The 14,277-nt window shown below is 46.7% G+C and overlaps 1 protein-coding gene across 1 annotated transcript in view; it reads right to left on the bottom strand.

Annotated features, from left to right (window-relative positions):
* LOC146772748 (rho guanine nucleotide exchange factor 11-like) overlaps window positions 1-14,277 on the bottom strand; it is a 249,882-nt gene that overhangs the window by 61,922 nt on the left and 173,683 nt on the right. Inside the window, 1 exon segment of the mRNA XM_085637026.1 lies at window positions 8,861-8,956. Coding sequence (XP_085493152.1) covers window positions 8,861-8,956 — 96 coding nt within the window.

Raw genomic sequence — 14,277 nt, 5'->3', positions numbered from 1 at the left:
AGGCTGACCCGGGCAGATTGCATGTTGCTATGAAAGGGCCCCCTTGTGTTTGGTTAGTTTGACCATGGAAATTTGCACATTGTGTTTGATCCCAGTAGCAAAGAGCAAGTGATGGTGTTTGATAAAGGAGTGCATATGGGCAATGATATGCTCAAAAGATTTCCAAAGGTTTTTAGTGGTAGGTTGGGGAATTTGAAAGGATTTGAGTACTGAATTATTTTGAAGGCTGATGCTAGACCTAATGTCCACAAGGTAAGGAACATTCCTTTCATGGTTAGGGATGAAGTCTCTGAAGATCTGGAGAAGCAGGTTTCTTTGGGGTATTGAACCAATAGAAGTCTCTGATTGGGTTTCCCCCATTAGTGGTGGCTAGACGAAGCAATGGCAACATTTGTTGTGTGTTGACTTACGCCATTTGAACAACAACATAAATGTGGGCCAATTTCTGTTGCCAAGAATTAATGAACTGGTAACTTTTGTCAGAGTTGGCAAGTGGTTTTTCACCATTTATCTATTGTCATCACACCACCAAATTTCTTTAGCTCAGTATTCCCAGAAACGTACATCTTTTGTCACCCCTGATGGGTGTTTCCAATTTAAGCTCACGCCATTTCACCTAGAGTCGGTGGCTGCAGTCTTTCAGTGATTAAAGTTTTAACTTTTTGGAAAAGAAAAGGTGTAAAAGTTTTCCAAGACAATATTTTCATTTTTGGTCCAACCGGGGATGAACACGAAAAGGGGTTGATGAAGGTGTTAAATATTTTGGAGTCCAAGGGGTTAACAGTATAATTTTCAAAGTGCACGATAGTGGCATGCCTGCTGTCAGAGAAGAATGGAGTAAGAAATAGAAGAAGGATAAAGTTTTATAAGTAGTTATGACTTACTTGATTGACGTTTGGCCAAGAAAAGAGGGTATAGATCAATCTATGAAACCATTCCGGGAGGTAAGGACTGACTTGACTGTTGAAAGTGGCACAATTCCGGGAGAACAAAAAGTAACTCCACTACAAGCTTTGCGAAGAACGGTTATCAGTTCGGAGCATGAGGAGCATTCTGGAATTACTGGAACCAAGTCTATTGTGAAGAAGATGTTTTGGTGGTCAGGTGTGGATCTTGAGGTGGAAAGATATGTAAGAGAGTGCCCCAATTGTGTTTTGGCTGATAAATCTTTACAGACTTTAACACCAACTATGAGTAAATGTTTGATTCCAGTTGACATTGTAGGACCCCTTGGGAAACCTCACAAGTATGTGTTGGTTTTAATTGACTTCTTTTGCCAATGGCCGACCGTGAAGGTGGTAGAAAAGGCAGATATGGATGCAGTTTGTGAATTCCTGGAACAGATTTTTACATTGGACGGCATTCCTGCCACCATTTTGAGTGGCAATGGAATGAAATTTGTCTCCAATAAAACTAAGCTTTGTTTTGAAAGCAGTGGTGTGAAGCATGAGACCACTGCACTAAACAATCCCAGTGCCAATGGTATGGTAGACAAATTTAACCGTGTGATCAAATGTATCATACAGTTATGTAGGGCAAGTAATGAGGACTAGGTTACTCAACTGGGTAAAATGGTTTGGGCTTACAGAGTTACTAATAATCGATCGACTGGAGTATCTCTGTTTATGATGAGGGGTAGGAATCCTAGGACCAACTTCACACCTGGTTATTTTGTATATGTGTGGAATACTAGTCAGTTAAAGGAGTGTGGGGAAAAGTAAGAGAGTCATTATAAAGGTAAGTTGTATTATGATACTAAGGGCCATATGTAGGTAGCCCAATACCGGTCGGTAACGGCCGATTTTCAGTAAATATACCGTTACCGACCGGTATTTAGGCTTTTGAGATGTAGGGGGATCATTTCTGTATTCGGTAATTTACCGAATCGGTAAAATTACCGAATCGGTAATTTTACCGATTCGGTAAATACCGAATACAGAAATGAGATGTAGGGGGGAGTGTGTGGTGGGTGTGGGGATTCGTTATTTACCACCAACTGAAGGTTGGTGGTAAATGACGAATGTCTCTGTAAATGCATTATTTGGCCCTTAGATGTGTGCAATGTGGCAGACACACATGCCCTCAGGGCATGTATGTGTGCCACATGTGCACACATGCAGGAATCAGGGGTGCAACAGGGTGTCAATGTGACACCCTGCCACCCTTGATTGAGCTCCCCCCATTACCGATTTGGTATTTACCGATTCGGTAATGGTAACTGGCTTCCCATTGATTCCTATGGGCCTCCTGGCCCATAGGAATCAATGAGATACAGGTTACCATTACCGAATCGGTTAATACCGATTCTAAAATACCGACACTTACCGAATCGGTATTTTTTTACCTACATTACATTTACCGATTCATGAATACCGAATCAGTAAAATTCGGTATTTAAGAATCGGTAAATGTAATTTACCTACATAAGGCCCTAAGAGAGGTTCAAAATGGGTGAAGGTCAAAGTGGGTGACTGGGTTCAGATTAAGAAACTGGGTTTTGTAGCTCAAGGGAATTGTCGATTTTATGAACTGGAGAAACTTTTTGAAGATTTGTGTAATTCAGTGAGGTTGAGTATTGGTAAAGTCTGGAATCTTAATTGAGTGGCTGTGGATCCAAATGAGATATGGAAGCGAGTTCATGGGGAGTCACATAAGTTTGAATCTGACTTTTTGGAGGATTTTGAGATGATGGAGAGATGGTCAGTGTTAGAATCCGGGGTCTCTGGTTGGCGCAGGTATGCACTTGCGACAAGCAGGGACCCTTTTCATCTAAGTCAGGGCGTAGGATCACCTCTTAAAAATAACCCCTGCTCACCCTCTAGGTAACGTGGCGCGAACAGTCAGGCTAGATTCCAGAGGGCATTAGGTTAAGCGTTGCAAGTTGCCCCACACAATAATCACTTCCCCACCACACAAAGACACAAGGCTGTATTTCTGTAAAAATATAGGTCTTTATATAAAAGATTTCTTGAAGGCAGGTTGATAAAATACAGTTCTCTTGTAAGTACTAATCCAGTTACTCTTTAAAGGCTTAAAGGCAGTCCACAGTTGTAAAAATGGCACAGTTCTATGCAAAATAAGCTCTTATGGGGTGTGGTGCGCTTTGTAGCGCCTCAGGTACGCTTCGTACCGCTATTTCCGTACGCCGTGCCGTTTCTCACGCTTCTCGCGTGAGTACGCGTATGCAGGCCTTGAGCCAGACGGTCCATACCTACGTAGGTACGCGTCAAACGTGTTCCAGGCTTCGCTTGCCAAGTCTCACGCTTCCCGCGTGAGCGCCGGCAATGCTTTTGGATGCTGTACGGTCCGTACAGTGGCAGGGACGCGCCGTACACGGACGGCAACACAAGTACGGCTCAACAGAGGCGGGTACGGTTCGTACCAGGGCAGTACGGGTCGAACTACGCACAAGTCACAAGTTTTCCAAAGGCAGGTACGGCACAAGTCACAAGATACTTCTGATGCAAGTACGGTCCGTACGAAGGCAAGTACGGGCCGTATTACGCGCACTAGTCACAATATACTTCCGATGCAAGTATGGTCCGTACGAAGGCAAGTACGGGCCGTATTACGCGCACAAGTCACCAGATACTTCAAAAGCAGGTACGGCTCGTACGAAGGCAAGTACGGGCCGTACTTTAGCGCGAAATGTCACCAATACCTTTAATCTTCACGGGGATGGTCACTGCAGCCTCGGGGTTCCACGGAGAGGTGTCCCACGTCGCGGTGTCGTCCCTCACAGTCAGAGGGCGGCAGTGCTTCGCGGCACACTCGTAGAAGGTCTCAGCCACACGGCCAAGGTCAGAGGAAGGGAGAGCAGCTCCGGGGCAATTCTCAGTGCGTTGCAGCACGATCGGCTTTCCCGGGGATCACCAGTGTGTTAAAGGTCCTCGCGGTGATCTCGGCGGCGCAGGGTCGCAGAGGCTCAGGGGTTGGACACTCAGGTTCTTTTCTTTGCGGTGCGAGCTACGGCTCGGAGGGGCAGTCACTTGCGGTGCTGGGACCAGGTAGACAGGTCCTTGCGGTTCTCGTGGTAGCCCCAGGTGGCAGATGTCGCGGTGCAGAGAAAGTGAAAGGCACACAGGTTCTCTGGGGGTCAGCGTCACAGGATTGCGTCCAGCAGCTTCTCCTCTTCTGGGGGAAAGGTAGCGCCACTGTTCCTGGGGCGCAGATCAGGGGGCAAGTTCACAAGCAAGCCGTGGGAGATTGTTTGAAAGCACAAGTTGATGCAGTCTTTTTCCTTTAGTCTTTTCCTCTCCTTCCAGCAGACAGGCACCCACTGCAGGCCAGTCTCTCAGGCAGAGAGACAGTATTGCTCCTTCAGCTTCTCCAGGTCCTTCTCCTTCAGGCAGAGGTTCGTCTTGGCGCAAACAGGATCTGATTTCTTAGGAGCAGGGCTCCTTCTTTTATAGCACAATTCTTTTGTTCTTTGTCGCCAGGGGACCTGGGCCTGGCTCAGTCCAGTTTTGGAGCACTTTGTTGTGGTGACTCTGCTCTTTCCTTTCAGCAGCAGGGCAGAGACATCAGCCGCTCCACAGGGGGCGGAGCCGGCATTGTGGAGGCAGAGCACAGGTCTATTCAAGAGTCAAGGTGTACTCCTCCCACCCATCCTGGTGTAATCTCTCTACCCACCACCTGGCAGCCAGCCTGTCTCCTGGGATTCCCCAGCCCTGCTCCTTCCCTGTTACTAGGCAGAACACACACACACAGCGCAGAGGCAGACTGAAATGGCCAGGTCAGTAAATACTAACTTTCTAAAAGTAGTATTTACAAACACAGGATATTAAAATAAACTTTACTAAAAGAAGTATTTTATTATTCTGAGTTCAGGCGTACTAAACATGACTTTCTACCATGCTCTATGAGTCCACTGGGATTACAGCGTGTAGTAATTCCAGCAGCCCATTCTGGCCTATGGAGAGCAGGTAGCCTTCAATAGTGAAAAACGAAAATGGCTTTAATTCACTATTAAGACATGCCACACACATCAGGGCATGTCCTACCTTATGCCTCCAATGCACCCTGCCCTTGGGCCTACCAGAGGGGTGACTAATATGTAGTTAAGGGAAGGTTTAGGGACTGGCAAGTGGGTGCACTTGCGCAGTCAGCGGGACAGTACCAGACTGCACGCAGGTTCTGCAGTGGCAGATCCTAGACACATTTTACTAGGCCGCTTCTGTGGGTGGCACAACCAATGCTGCAAGCCCACCAGCGGTATTTGTATTTACAAGCCCTGGCACTCCTGGTGCTTTTTACTAGGGGCTGACAGTAAACCAAATGAACCAATCATGGACACCAATCAATGTATACACTTTTCAAAGGGAGCACTTGCACTGTGGCACTGATTAGCAGTGGCACAGTGCCCTGAGCAGCTAACACCAACAAAACACAATGAGGCACATCAGCAAAAAGTGGAAGGGAAACTCACGCCAAGGTGCCAGGTCTAACAGTCAGCAATGGAAGGGAACACAAGTTACCTGCACATTTGGATCTTCTGGAGGAGAGCAGTGAGGCTGGGATGATTGAAGAGAGGGAAGTGGTGTTGGAAGAAGCTAATGTGGGAGTGGTGAGTAGTCTGGAGTCACTTCTAGGACTGCTAATGAGAACATTAATGTACATGATGCTGGACATGACATTGACAAAAGAATTAGGAAATTGTCAAAATGTTTAGAAGATTATGAGAATGGTAATATAGAATGCATTTTGTGGTTTATTTTAGTTTTTCTCATTTTGTATTTAGGCCATAGGGTTATTATCTTTGATGTCTGTGTTTTTGTTTCCAACTTGAAGTTAATCAGTTTTGATGGGTTTTTTGTATATATTTTAGTTTTTTGTAATAACGAGGGGGATGTGTTGTGGGCTTGTTGGTAAGGTCATCCATGTGTGGAACCTGCAATGTAGTGAGGGTTTTGTGATTATTCACAGAACACTGGAGAGGTGACGGTGGGGAAACAGTGGGAAGGAACATTGGTGATGTTGGCTACTGCAATCTATTGACAGGAAATGACAGAGAAATTCACAGCGCATTGGCTCTATCTGTGGACCATGGTTGGAATCTGCCCTGAGGGGAGGCCTACCATCTGCTCTTCTGTGTTTACAATGAGATTTGTAACATTCTTTCTCTTGCACTTACCAGAGGATGGGGACCTGGACTTATAGCAGTACAGTTTTTTGTGCTCTGTGACATACAATTTTGTCATCTGATCCCTTAAGGCCTTCGGACGCTTAAGAGAGCATTTGTTCAATGACTCTGAACATGCCTACATCCATGATACCACAAACAGATGTCATGCGGGTCTGTGCCAGATATTTGCTTTCTGTAGGTGTGGCCCCGACTGAAACCTGTAGCCTGAGATCCCTAGCAAAACATCTTCAAAAAAGAGTTTTTAAAGGAGGTAAGACGCTGACGAAGTTCAGAAGTGGAGTTCCAGATCACCATCAAAGAATGAGGAAAATAAGGATCTGACGCTAATGAGCAAGACTTGTACACATATATGGTTTTCTGCTAACATTTGCAAAGGAGCAACAAAGTTAATGCAAAGTCTGATGGCACCGCCTATCAATGTGTAAGAGCAATTGCTAATAACGTTTCTGGATTCAGTCTGATACCTGCGGGAATTCAAAAGGCAAGGCATCTGCAGTTATAATCATCTATCAGAATCTAGAGAATGTCAAAATGAATTTGAGTAAGGAGCAATGCGCACCTCATCACCTCAAATTACTCAAACAGAGTGGGATAAGGTATGGGGAGCATGGAACAAATTCAGGGGTGGAATATGTGACCCGCCACCGATGCCACATGATGACACCTCTGATTCAGACTGATGTAGTAGATCTTGGGGCGGCAATGAGAAATGTTGATGCCGGCTATGTACCACAGTGCCGATATGATGTTTACTTCTGGGGTGTATATTGGGGTGTTGTATTGTCAAAAGATAGGAGCAAAATGCCTACTCAAGTGTCTTGCTGTTTTGTTCACAACAAAAACAATAACAAGTTTTTTTTTTAAAAATAAAAAATTACTCAAACAGAGAGGCAGATTCAAGTCCCTAAGTTTTAGAATACCCCAAACTCAAACCTGAGAACTGAATCAAACCACATGGGGTTTCGAAAACATCTAAAAACCTTTCATACCAGCTTTTGTAGTAAACAGGTCACAGCTAAAGAAAATTGGCACAGTTATAGCTCACTTATCTGACAAAAATTACCCTAAAAGATGACTTGTCTTGAAGACTTTTAACACTTTAAAGCAACTGACAGAAGACATTGAACACTTTATAAAATTCCCAAATGAATAAATATAGTGGCTAAAATAGATGCCCTAGGCTAGCAATTAACGCATCTTAAACGTTCATCTTGTGTTACATAAATCTCCCATATACTGGCCATCTGTTCTAGGACAATAGATAGGAGATTAAACCCCAGTTTCAAAGTTGCCTGATAATCTACTGTCTTCTCGCCTTCTACTTTTTAGACTTTCCAATATTTCCATTACGAAGCAGTGGCCTCTGGTTCATAAACTGTGATTTCAGTTAAAGTCATAGGCAGTTGCATGGGTTTGGAAACCCCGTGGGCTCCTCTTTCAAAGGTGTGCCACCCAGGCATGTGAAAGCTTTAGCAATGAAGCAAAAGCAAGACACACACAGAATAGACTTCCATGAAATTACAAATCACAATCACTATAGTGGTGGCTAGGCGACATTGATGTCAATAACATTAAGGGCCTTATTGCGAGTACGGCGTCACTGTGGTGGTCCGACCCCCTACACACTGCGGGCCCGCAGTGTGCAGTCGGAGCGCCACAGGAGCGATGTGTCCGCCGGGGAATCCAGGATCCCGCGGCTGTTGTGCAGCAGTCAGGAGCAGGAATATCCTGGGAGTGCCGCTGCAGCACCACCAAGCATATTCTGAGTTGTCTGTCAACCACCTTTTTAAAGGGGGGAGGCCTGTCATGGAAAGGGTGACAGAGAGGTAACTAAGGGGGCCCTAACAGGGCCCCCGTGCTGCCTCTGGGCGTGGGGGTGAATTCAGGGGGGCACATGTTGCCCACCTGGAATTGCATCCCTGTCCCTCCAGGGTGTGGCATGCATGCCACACCATGCAGGAACATACTGCAGGTGTTGTCAAGGCGGCGGGCTGCATGTTAGGCTCTCGCATGATCATCATAGCAGCCCACCGCCGGGAGACCAACCCAGCACTGGCTGCACACCATTGATTACAATCGTAATCCGGCAGGCAAGCGCACCACGGCTTTGGCAGTCCTCCTGTGGGTGGCACTGCAGGAGGGCAGCCAAACCCGTAATAAGGCCCTAAATGATAGAAAGACCAGCAATGTCATCATGTAGGGATTTTTTTTCAAGCTAAGAAGAGCAGGCAGAAAGCGCTACCCAGTGTAAGAGAAACACCCATACCTCTAAAATAGCATCATTGTGCAATTACATTTTTGCTTATTTTTCTAGGGCACTGGTTGAAGTAACTAAACAATGTGAGTAAGTGCACATGATCCATAAAACATTGTTCAATCTAGAACTTATTTAACTAGCTAACTGAACATTATTCTGTGTTCTCCGGTCTACGAATTTGCCCATTTGTGAAGTCTTGTCATTCCCTTATCGTGTAAAAAATCCTGAAGTTAATATTGTGCTCCAGAATGAATCAGGGCTATTTAAAATTCTTACTACAACGTGAATTCATAATAGAATCAAAACTCCAAATAACCATTTGCCACTCATGGCTATAAGTGTGCTTGTGTTGGACATTTTGTTAGTCACTTCAACATACTGGCAATAGCCAACACTGCACAGAATTCAATATCTGCCAAGTTATTGATAAATCCAGGAAATAAGACTGTTCACTTCACCTGACAGGAGGAGGCGTGTGATTGACTGGCTCCTGCCCCCGGCTACTGAAGTTCCTCGTTGCAACTTCCACTACGTTTTCAATTTGAGCTTTCCACCTTTAAATGAAGAAATAAGTTGGATAAAATGAGCATCAGTCAATGAAATTATGAAATTAAAACATCAATGTCTGATTGACAACCAGAAAATGAGGGAGTAGGGTTCTCTTGCAGATAGTCATTATTTTGTTGAAAAGGATCAACAAGACTGGCAGTTCTGTTATGCAGCAAAGTAAGGTTTAAAGAGGAAATAAACTCAGCTTGCACCAAGATAAACTTTTTAACAGGTACATCTTCAACATGAAGGCCATTCAGAGCTGCTGTCTCGTTAGAAGTAATGCCTGCTTTAGTGAGTGACTAATTAAAGGATTAGACACACGTGATCAACATGTTCTTTCTTTTTTAACTCAATGTGGGCATTTGCATTTTTTTTATTTTAGTTTGATCTTCAGTAAAGTGCTGTCTAGTACTCTAAAATATCCTCAACTTGCGTGGGTACACACTAAAATTCTCATGCAGGGGTCGAATGACTAAAGGTTCAGTGATGTGGGGTCACTTGATACTCAGACAAGGCTGGTTCATGCTTAGGGTTCGCCTTCATTATTATGCTACATAGCATATCATTAATAAATTTCATACATACATTTCCAGTCTCCACGTTTGTCCTGGATTAGACTTTTACCATTTTATTTATTCCTAAGTTTCATATAGCGCTAGCTAGACCCATGGGTATCAGAGCGCTTACATACATGAAAGATAATAGCATGGCGTATCATGATATAAAGATGCATAAAGATATAGGTATAACATTTTAAGACAGCATACATCAAAAGACCATTGAGAAGGTCGTCTTCCATGGAAACACCACTCAGCGATACCAGTAAAAACAGCCACCTGTATATATTCAGCACCCTCCAGTGTCAATCCTTCAAACTCACATCAAGTTGAGGTCACTGTGCGCCCGCCATTTGGAAAGTTATTCCCACCAGTACATTGAACTAAAGGACGGAAAGTACCTTCTCTGGCCACACCATCAGGAACAATATGATGGGGTGCAAGATCCCCGCGGCATAGAACGACAAAAAGTGAGGCCTTCTCCTTCAATGCAGGAACACTCATTTACAACATTTATCTTTATTAGAGATTGAGCCCTCACTCCTTATTTGGATGGAATAAGAACCATATGTTCCTCCCAAAAACATTACTTTGTTTTACAGAACCCACTTCCACCAGGTCAGAGTTTGTACAAATGTTTGTATCTGTCTGTCCTACTATCGAAATTCCCAAGACAGTTTTTGTAATCAATCAAATTTTGCTTCTGTATCCTTAGTGTGTTATAAACATGCATGGCTGCTCCTCCACTAAAGGCCGACGCTGTGAAAAATAGCGGCAATAAAACAAATAATTATCAGTAAACATTTAGGGGTCAATTCCGATCCTGTATTTTTTTTTTCCGTACGACTCGTATCTGTAATTTTTTCCGCACGGATCGTACAAGTCCCTCCGACCCGGGAAGTACGATTCGTACGGACCCGGACACTTTTCCGTACGAATTGTAAAAATACAGTCCGACCGTACAAGTACGATCCGGACCAGCTTTCCGATTTACGAATGGTACGGAAAACGTCCCGTACACGGGGAATGACTTTACCCGCTACGAAGCGAACTTTGTATGACTCGTATCCCGGGAAAAGTTGTTCCCGGGGTGCGAGTCGTACAGGGGTACGAGTCATACAGGCACCCCCCATGCATATGTATGCACCTTACAACAACATCGCGTATGTACGCACCGTTGGTGTACGCACCGTACATACGCAATGTTGGTGTACGCACCGTACATACGCAATGTTGGGGTACGCACCGTACATATGCAATGTTGGGGTACGCACCGTACATACACAACGCATGGGGGTGTATGCATGTACGACTCGTACCCCTGTACGAGTCGCACCCCTGGGAACATGTCGGAGTACGACTCGTACCGCGGAGAACGTCGCATATGACCGAGTCGGACACACAAAAAAAACAGAAGCAAATACAACGAAACGAGTCGTACTGAACCACGGATACTGTAAAACAGCACAAGGAGCGTCTATTCGACTCGCACAACACCGCAAAACACGTCTACAGTGCACAAAACATGGAAATGACTGACCTGGCCACATCCAAACAGGCAAACAGAGGGGCAAACTCACAACCACCCCTTATAACACACCCACCAAAAATTCAAACTGAGGCCCACCCACAAATGGACCAATAAAAAGGGCCCACACACACAAACCATGAGCCTTTGCAACAGACTCACTGCAGCTAGAGAGCACACACCAACAACTGCACCCATCCACCTTAACATATACACCTTCACACAACCTCCTTCACACATACCCCCTCTTCACATTCCGACCCACACCTTCACATTCAGACCCACACACCCACAACCATCCACACCCTCACCCCACACCATGCCCACAGACAAGAATCCAAAGTTCACAAGGGAGGAGCTGGAGATCCTTGTCAATGAAGTCATCAGAGTCGAGCCACAGCTGTTTGGAACATTGGCCAGACAGACCAGCATAGGCGAAAAATCACGCCTGTGGCAGAGGATCGTCGATAGGGTGAATGCTGTTGCACCCATCAGAAGGACCAGGACTGAATGCCAAGCCAGGTGGTACGATCTGCGGAGGTCAGTCAAGCGAAAAATGAATGACGACTACGCCCAGAGCAACATCACTGGAGGTGGTGGGCCCCGCAGACCAGTACATTTCCATCCCTGGGAGGAGAAGGTGATGGCCCTGCTTCCGTCGGTGGGAGTACATGGACTTCAAGGACTGCCAGAGCCTGGTGAGTACACAAACAACTTATGTAACATGGGGGTAATGGCATCCACACCACAATAACACAAAATGCACGCAACTACCCCCAAGCCCTCACCGGCCAAAACAACGCTAATGCCACTAACATTGAGAAAGCAAGGCCATGCTATGTCCCATGCTACACGAAGCACTAACCCAAGAATGGATGTCCGGTATGCTGGGAGGGTGGGTGTCACAAAACGCATTTTTTTTGAAAAAAGTTTTATTGTGCAGAGAAAAGGTTACAAGCACGGGCCTACAACCGCCAGGGCCGGCCGCTAGTAGTTAAAGTGGTCAAGCAGATCAAAAACAATGACTGGCCCACAGGGGCTCCGCTATATCACAGTAGATCAGACTGCACATAAGGGAAGTCAGGATACACACTTTTAATATAAATAACAACAAAAATAAAGAAAAACAAAAAGCAAGGCGAAACGACTTGAAATGGGCGTCGAACCACAGCCGGGGGAGTCCACACCCGACCACCCGAGGGCGGTCAATAAAAGAAGGCCTGAGAGGGAGGGGGGGGCCACGGGAGAACCAAATCTGTACTCCGAAGTACGAGATAAGCAAGGAACCCTCAAGGATCAGGGGGACGAGGCAACCCCAGACGTATCCACCAGGGGGGGAGCACAGATAGACCCGCGATACACGTTCCACTGCCCCCAAATTCTACCCCAAGCCCCCGGTTTACCACGAGTCACATACACAGTTTTCTCCCTGAACATGCACCAGTCCATGTTCTCCTTCCATACGGACACGGTGGGAGGCCGTTGGGAACCCCAAAGCTGCGCTATATCTCTCTTTGCGATCATGTTCCCCAAGGCCGCCCACCGAGCCTGAGCCGCATTATAGTCATTGGGCTCCCATACATTCAGAACACAGCGACGCACCTCCGGCAGCAGAGCGACCCCGGTGACTCGTCTCATAATATCATGCACCTGGCGCCAATATTCCGCCACCTCGCGGCATTCCCATAGAATGTGGAGAAAGGTGGCACTGAGCCCGCAGCCACGCTTACAGAGTCCGTCGTCAGAGAGCCCCATCGAGATCAAGCGGGGGCCCGTCACATATACACGATGGAGAATCTTAAGCTGGACCAGACGGAGACGGGCCGGGATGGCCACCTCCTTAGGGGATGACAGTGCAGTCTGCCAGTCCTCGTCGTCCAACTCCACCCCATCTCCCGTCCATGCCTCCCGAAGACGCACCAAGAGGTCAGCCCGATTGTTTATCAGTTTTTTGTAAATCAAGGAGATAGTACTGTAGGGGACGTGACCATCGAGTATGCGGTCCTCGAGAGGCGAAGAAGCAGGGACCGTGGTCCCCTCCCCAAAGACCGAGAGCAGGGCGTGCCGAACCTGTGCATAACGGAAGAACTCTCTTTCACTAAGCTCGTGCTCGCTCTGGAGCACCGCGAAGGATTTAACCGCACCTTTAACCCACAGGTCCCCCACTCTGCTGATGCCGATCGTGTCCCAGTGCTCGAAGCCTTTCGTTGTCCAGAGGCTTCCCAAGCGTTCTGAGGCGAATAAAGGAGTGGCACACGTTAAACGCTCACTCCAGCCCATCGCTACGTTCGCCGCCTTCCACACACGTACCGCAATCCTCGTAGGGCCCGTAAGGGTCCTACCAGCGGATCGAGAGTAAAGCGCTCTGTTATAGTTACCGCCGGGAAGCAGGAATTTATCCATCTCATATGCCGGGTTCAAACCAGGAGCGTACGTAGCATGGTTAATGGCAGACAGCTGGGAGGCCCAATAGTACCGTCTAATATCAGGAAGCGCGATGCCCCCGTCATACCAGGGGAGAGTCAGCTTTGCCAAAGCGATACGCGCTCGCCCGTCCCAAACCAGTCTCCTCTGCAAACTCTCCACTTCCCTAAAGTAGGCCGCCGGAATGACATCGAAGGAGTTCTGGAGTGCATAAAGAAATCTGGGAAGGGACATCATTTTAAACAGCGCCGCGCGACCAAGTGGAGACAAGGGCAACTTACAAAACGCATTTTTGAACTCCAAATCAGACACAATTGCCCTCATCCCATATGGCCCAGGTACATACCCATACACCATGCGCAATGCACAGAGACTGGGAAAGTACTGACAAGATAGCTGACACTTGGCCCTCGTGTAGGCAGCACAAGGCCCTCCTGTGACCAGTGCAAATACAAACACCAAGACAACAAGGTCAGATATCTAGGACAGGAACTCACACTCACTGTCATGGCAGCATGCTCCATGGGGGGACAGCTACATCACCTGGGAGCCCCAGTGCCAAATCACACTACACCCACCAGCAGGCCCTGTCACACACACCCCTTACACAAGCAGACACCCCCGGGACAGGCAATGGATTTACCCACTGTCACAATGGACATGTAACACAACAAGACCTATACATAGCCGAAGAAGCATCCAAGCCAAAAATCGACATGTCAAAGACTCAGGAGAACATATCAATCTGTCCCACGCAACATACCCATCCACAAGTGAACATTGAGGAGAATGCTAGGCACATACAACTACCTGG

Source organism: Triturus cristatus, chromosome 12, assembly GCF_964204655.1.
Source record: "Triturus cristatus chromosome 12, aTriCri1.1, whole genome shotgun sequence".
Taxonomy (NCBI): domain Eukaryota; kingdom Metazoa; phylum Chordata; class Amphibia; order Caudata; family Salamandridae; genus Triturus; species Triturus cristatus.
This window is presented reverse-complemented; position numbering and strand designations above follow the sequence as displayed.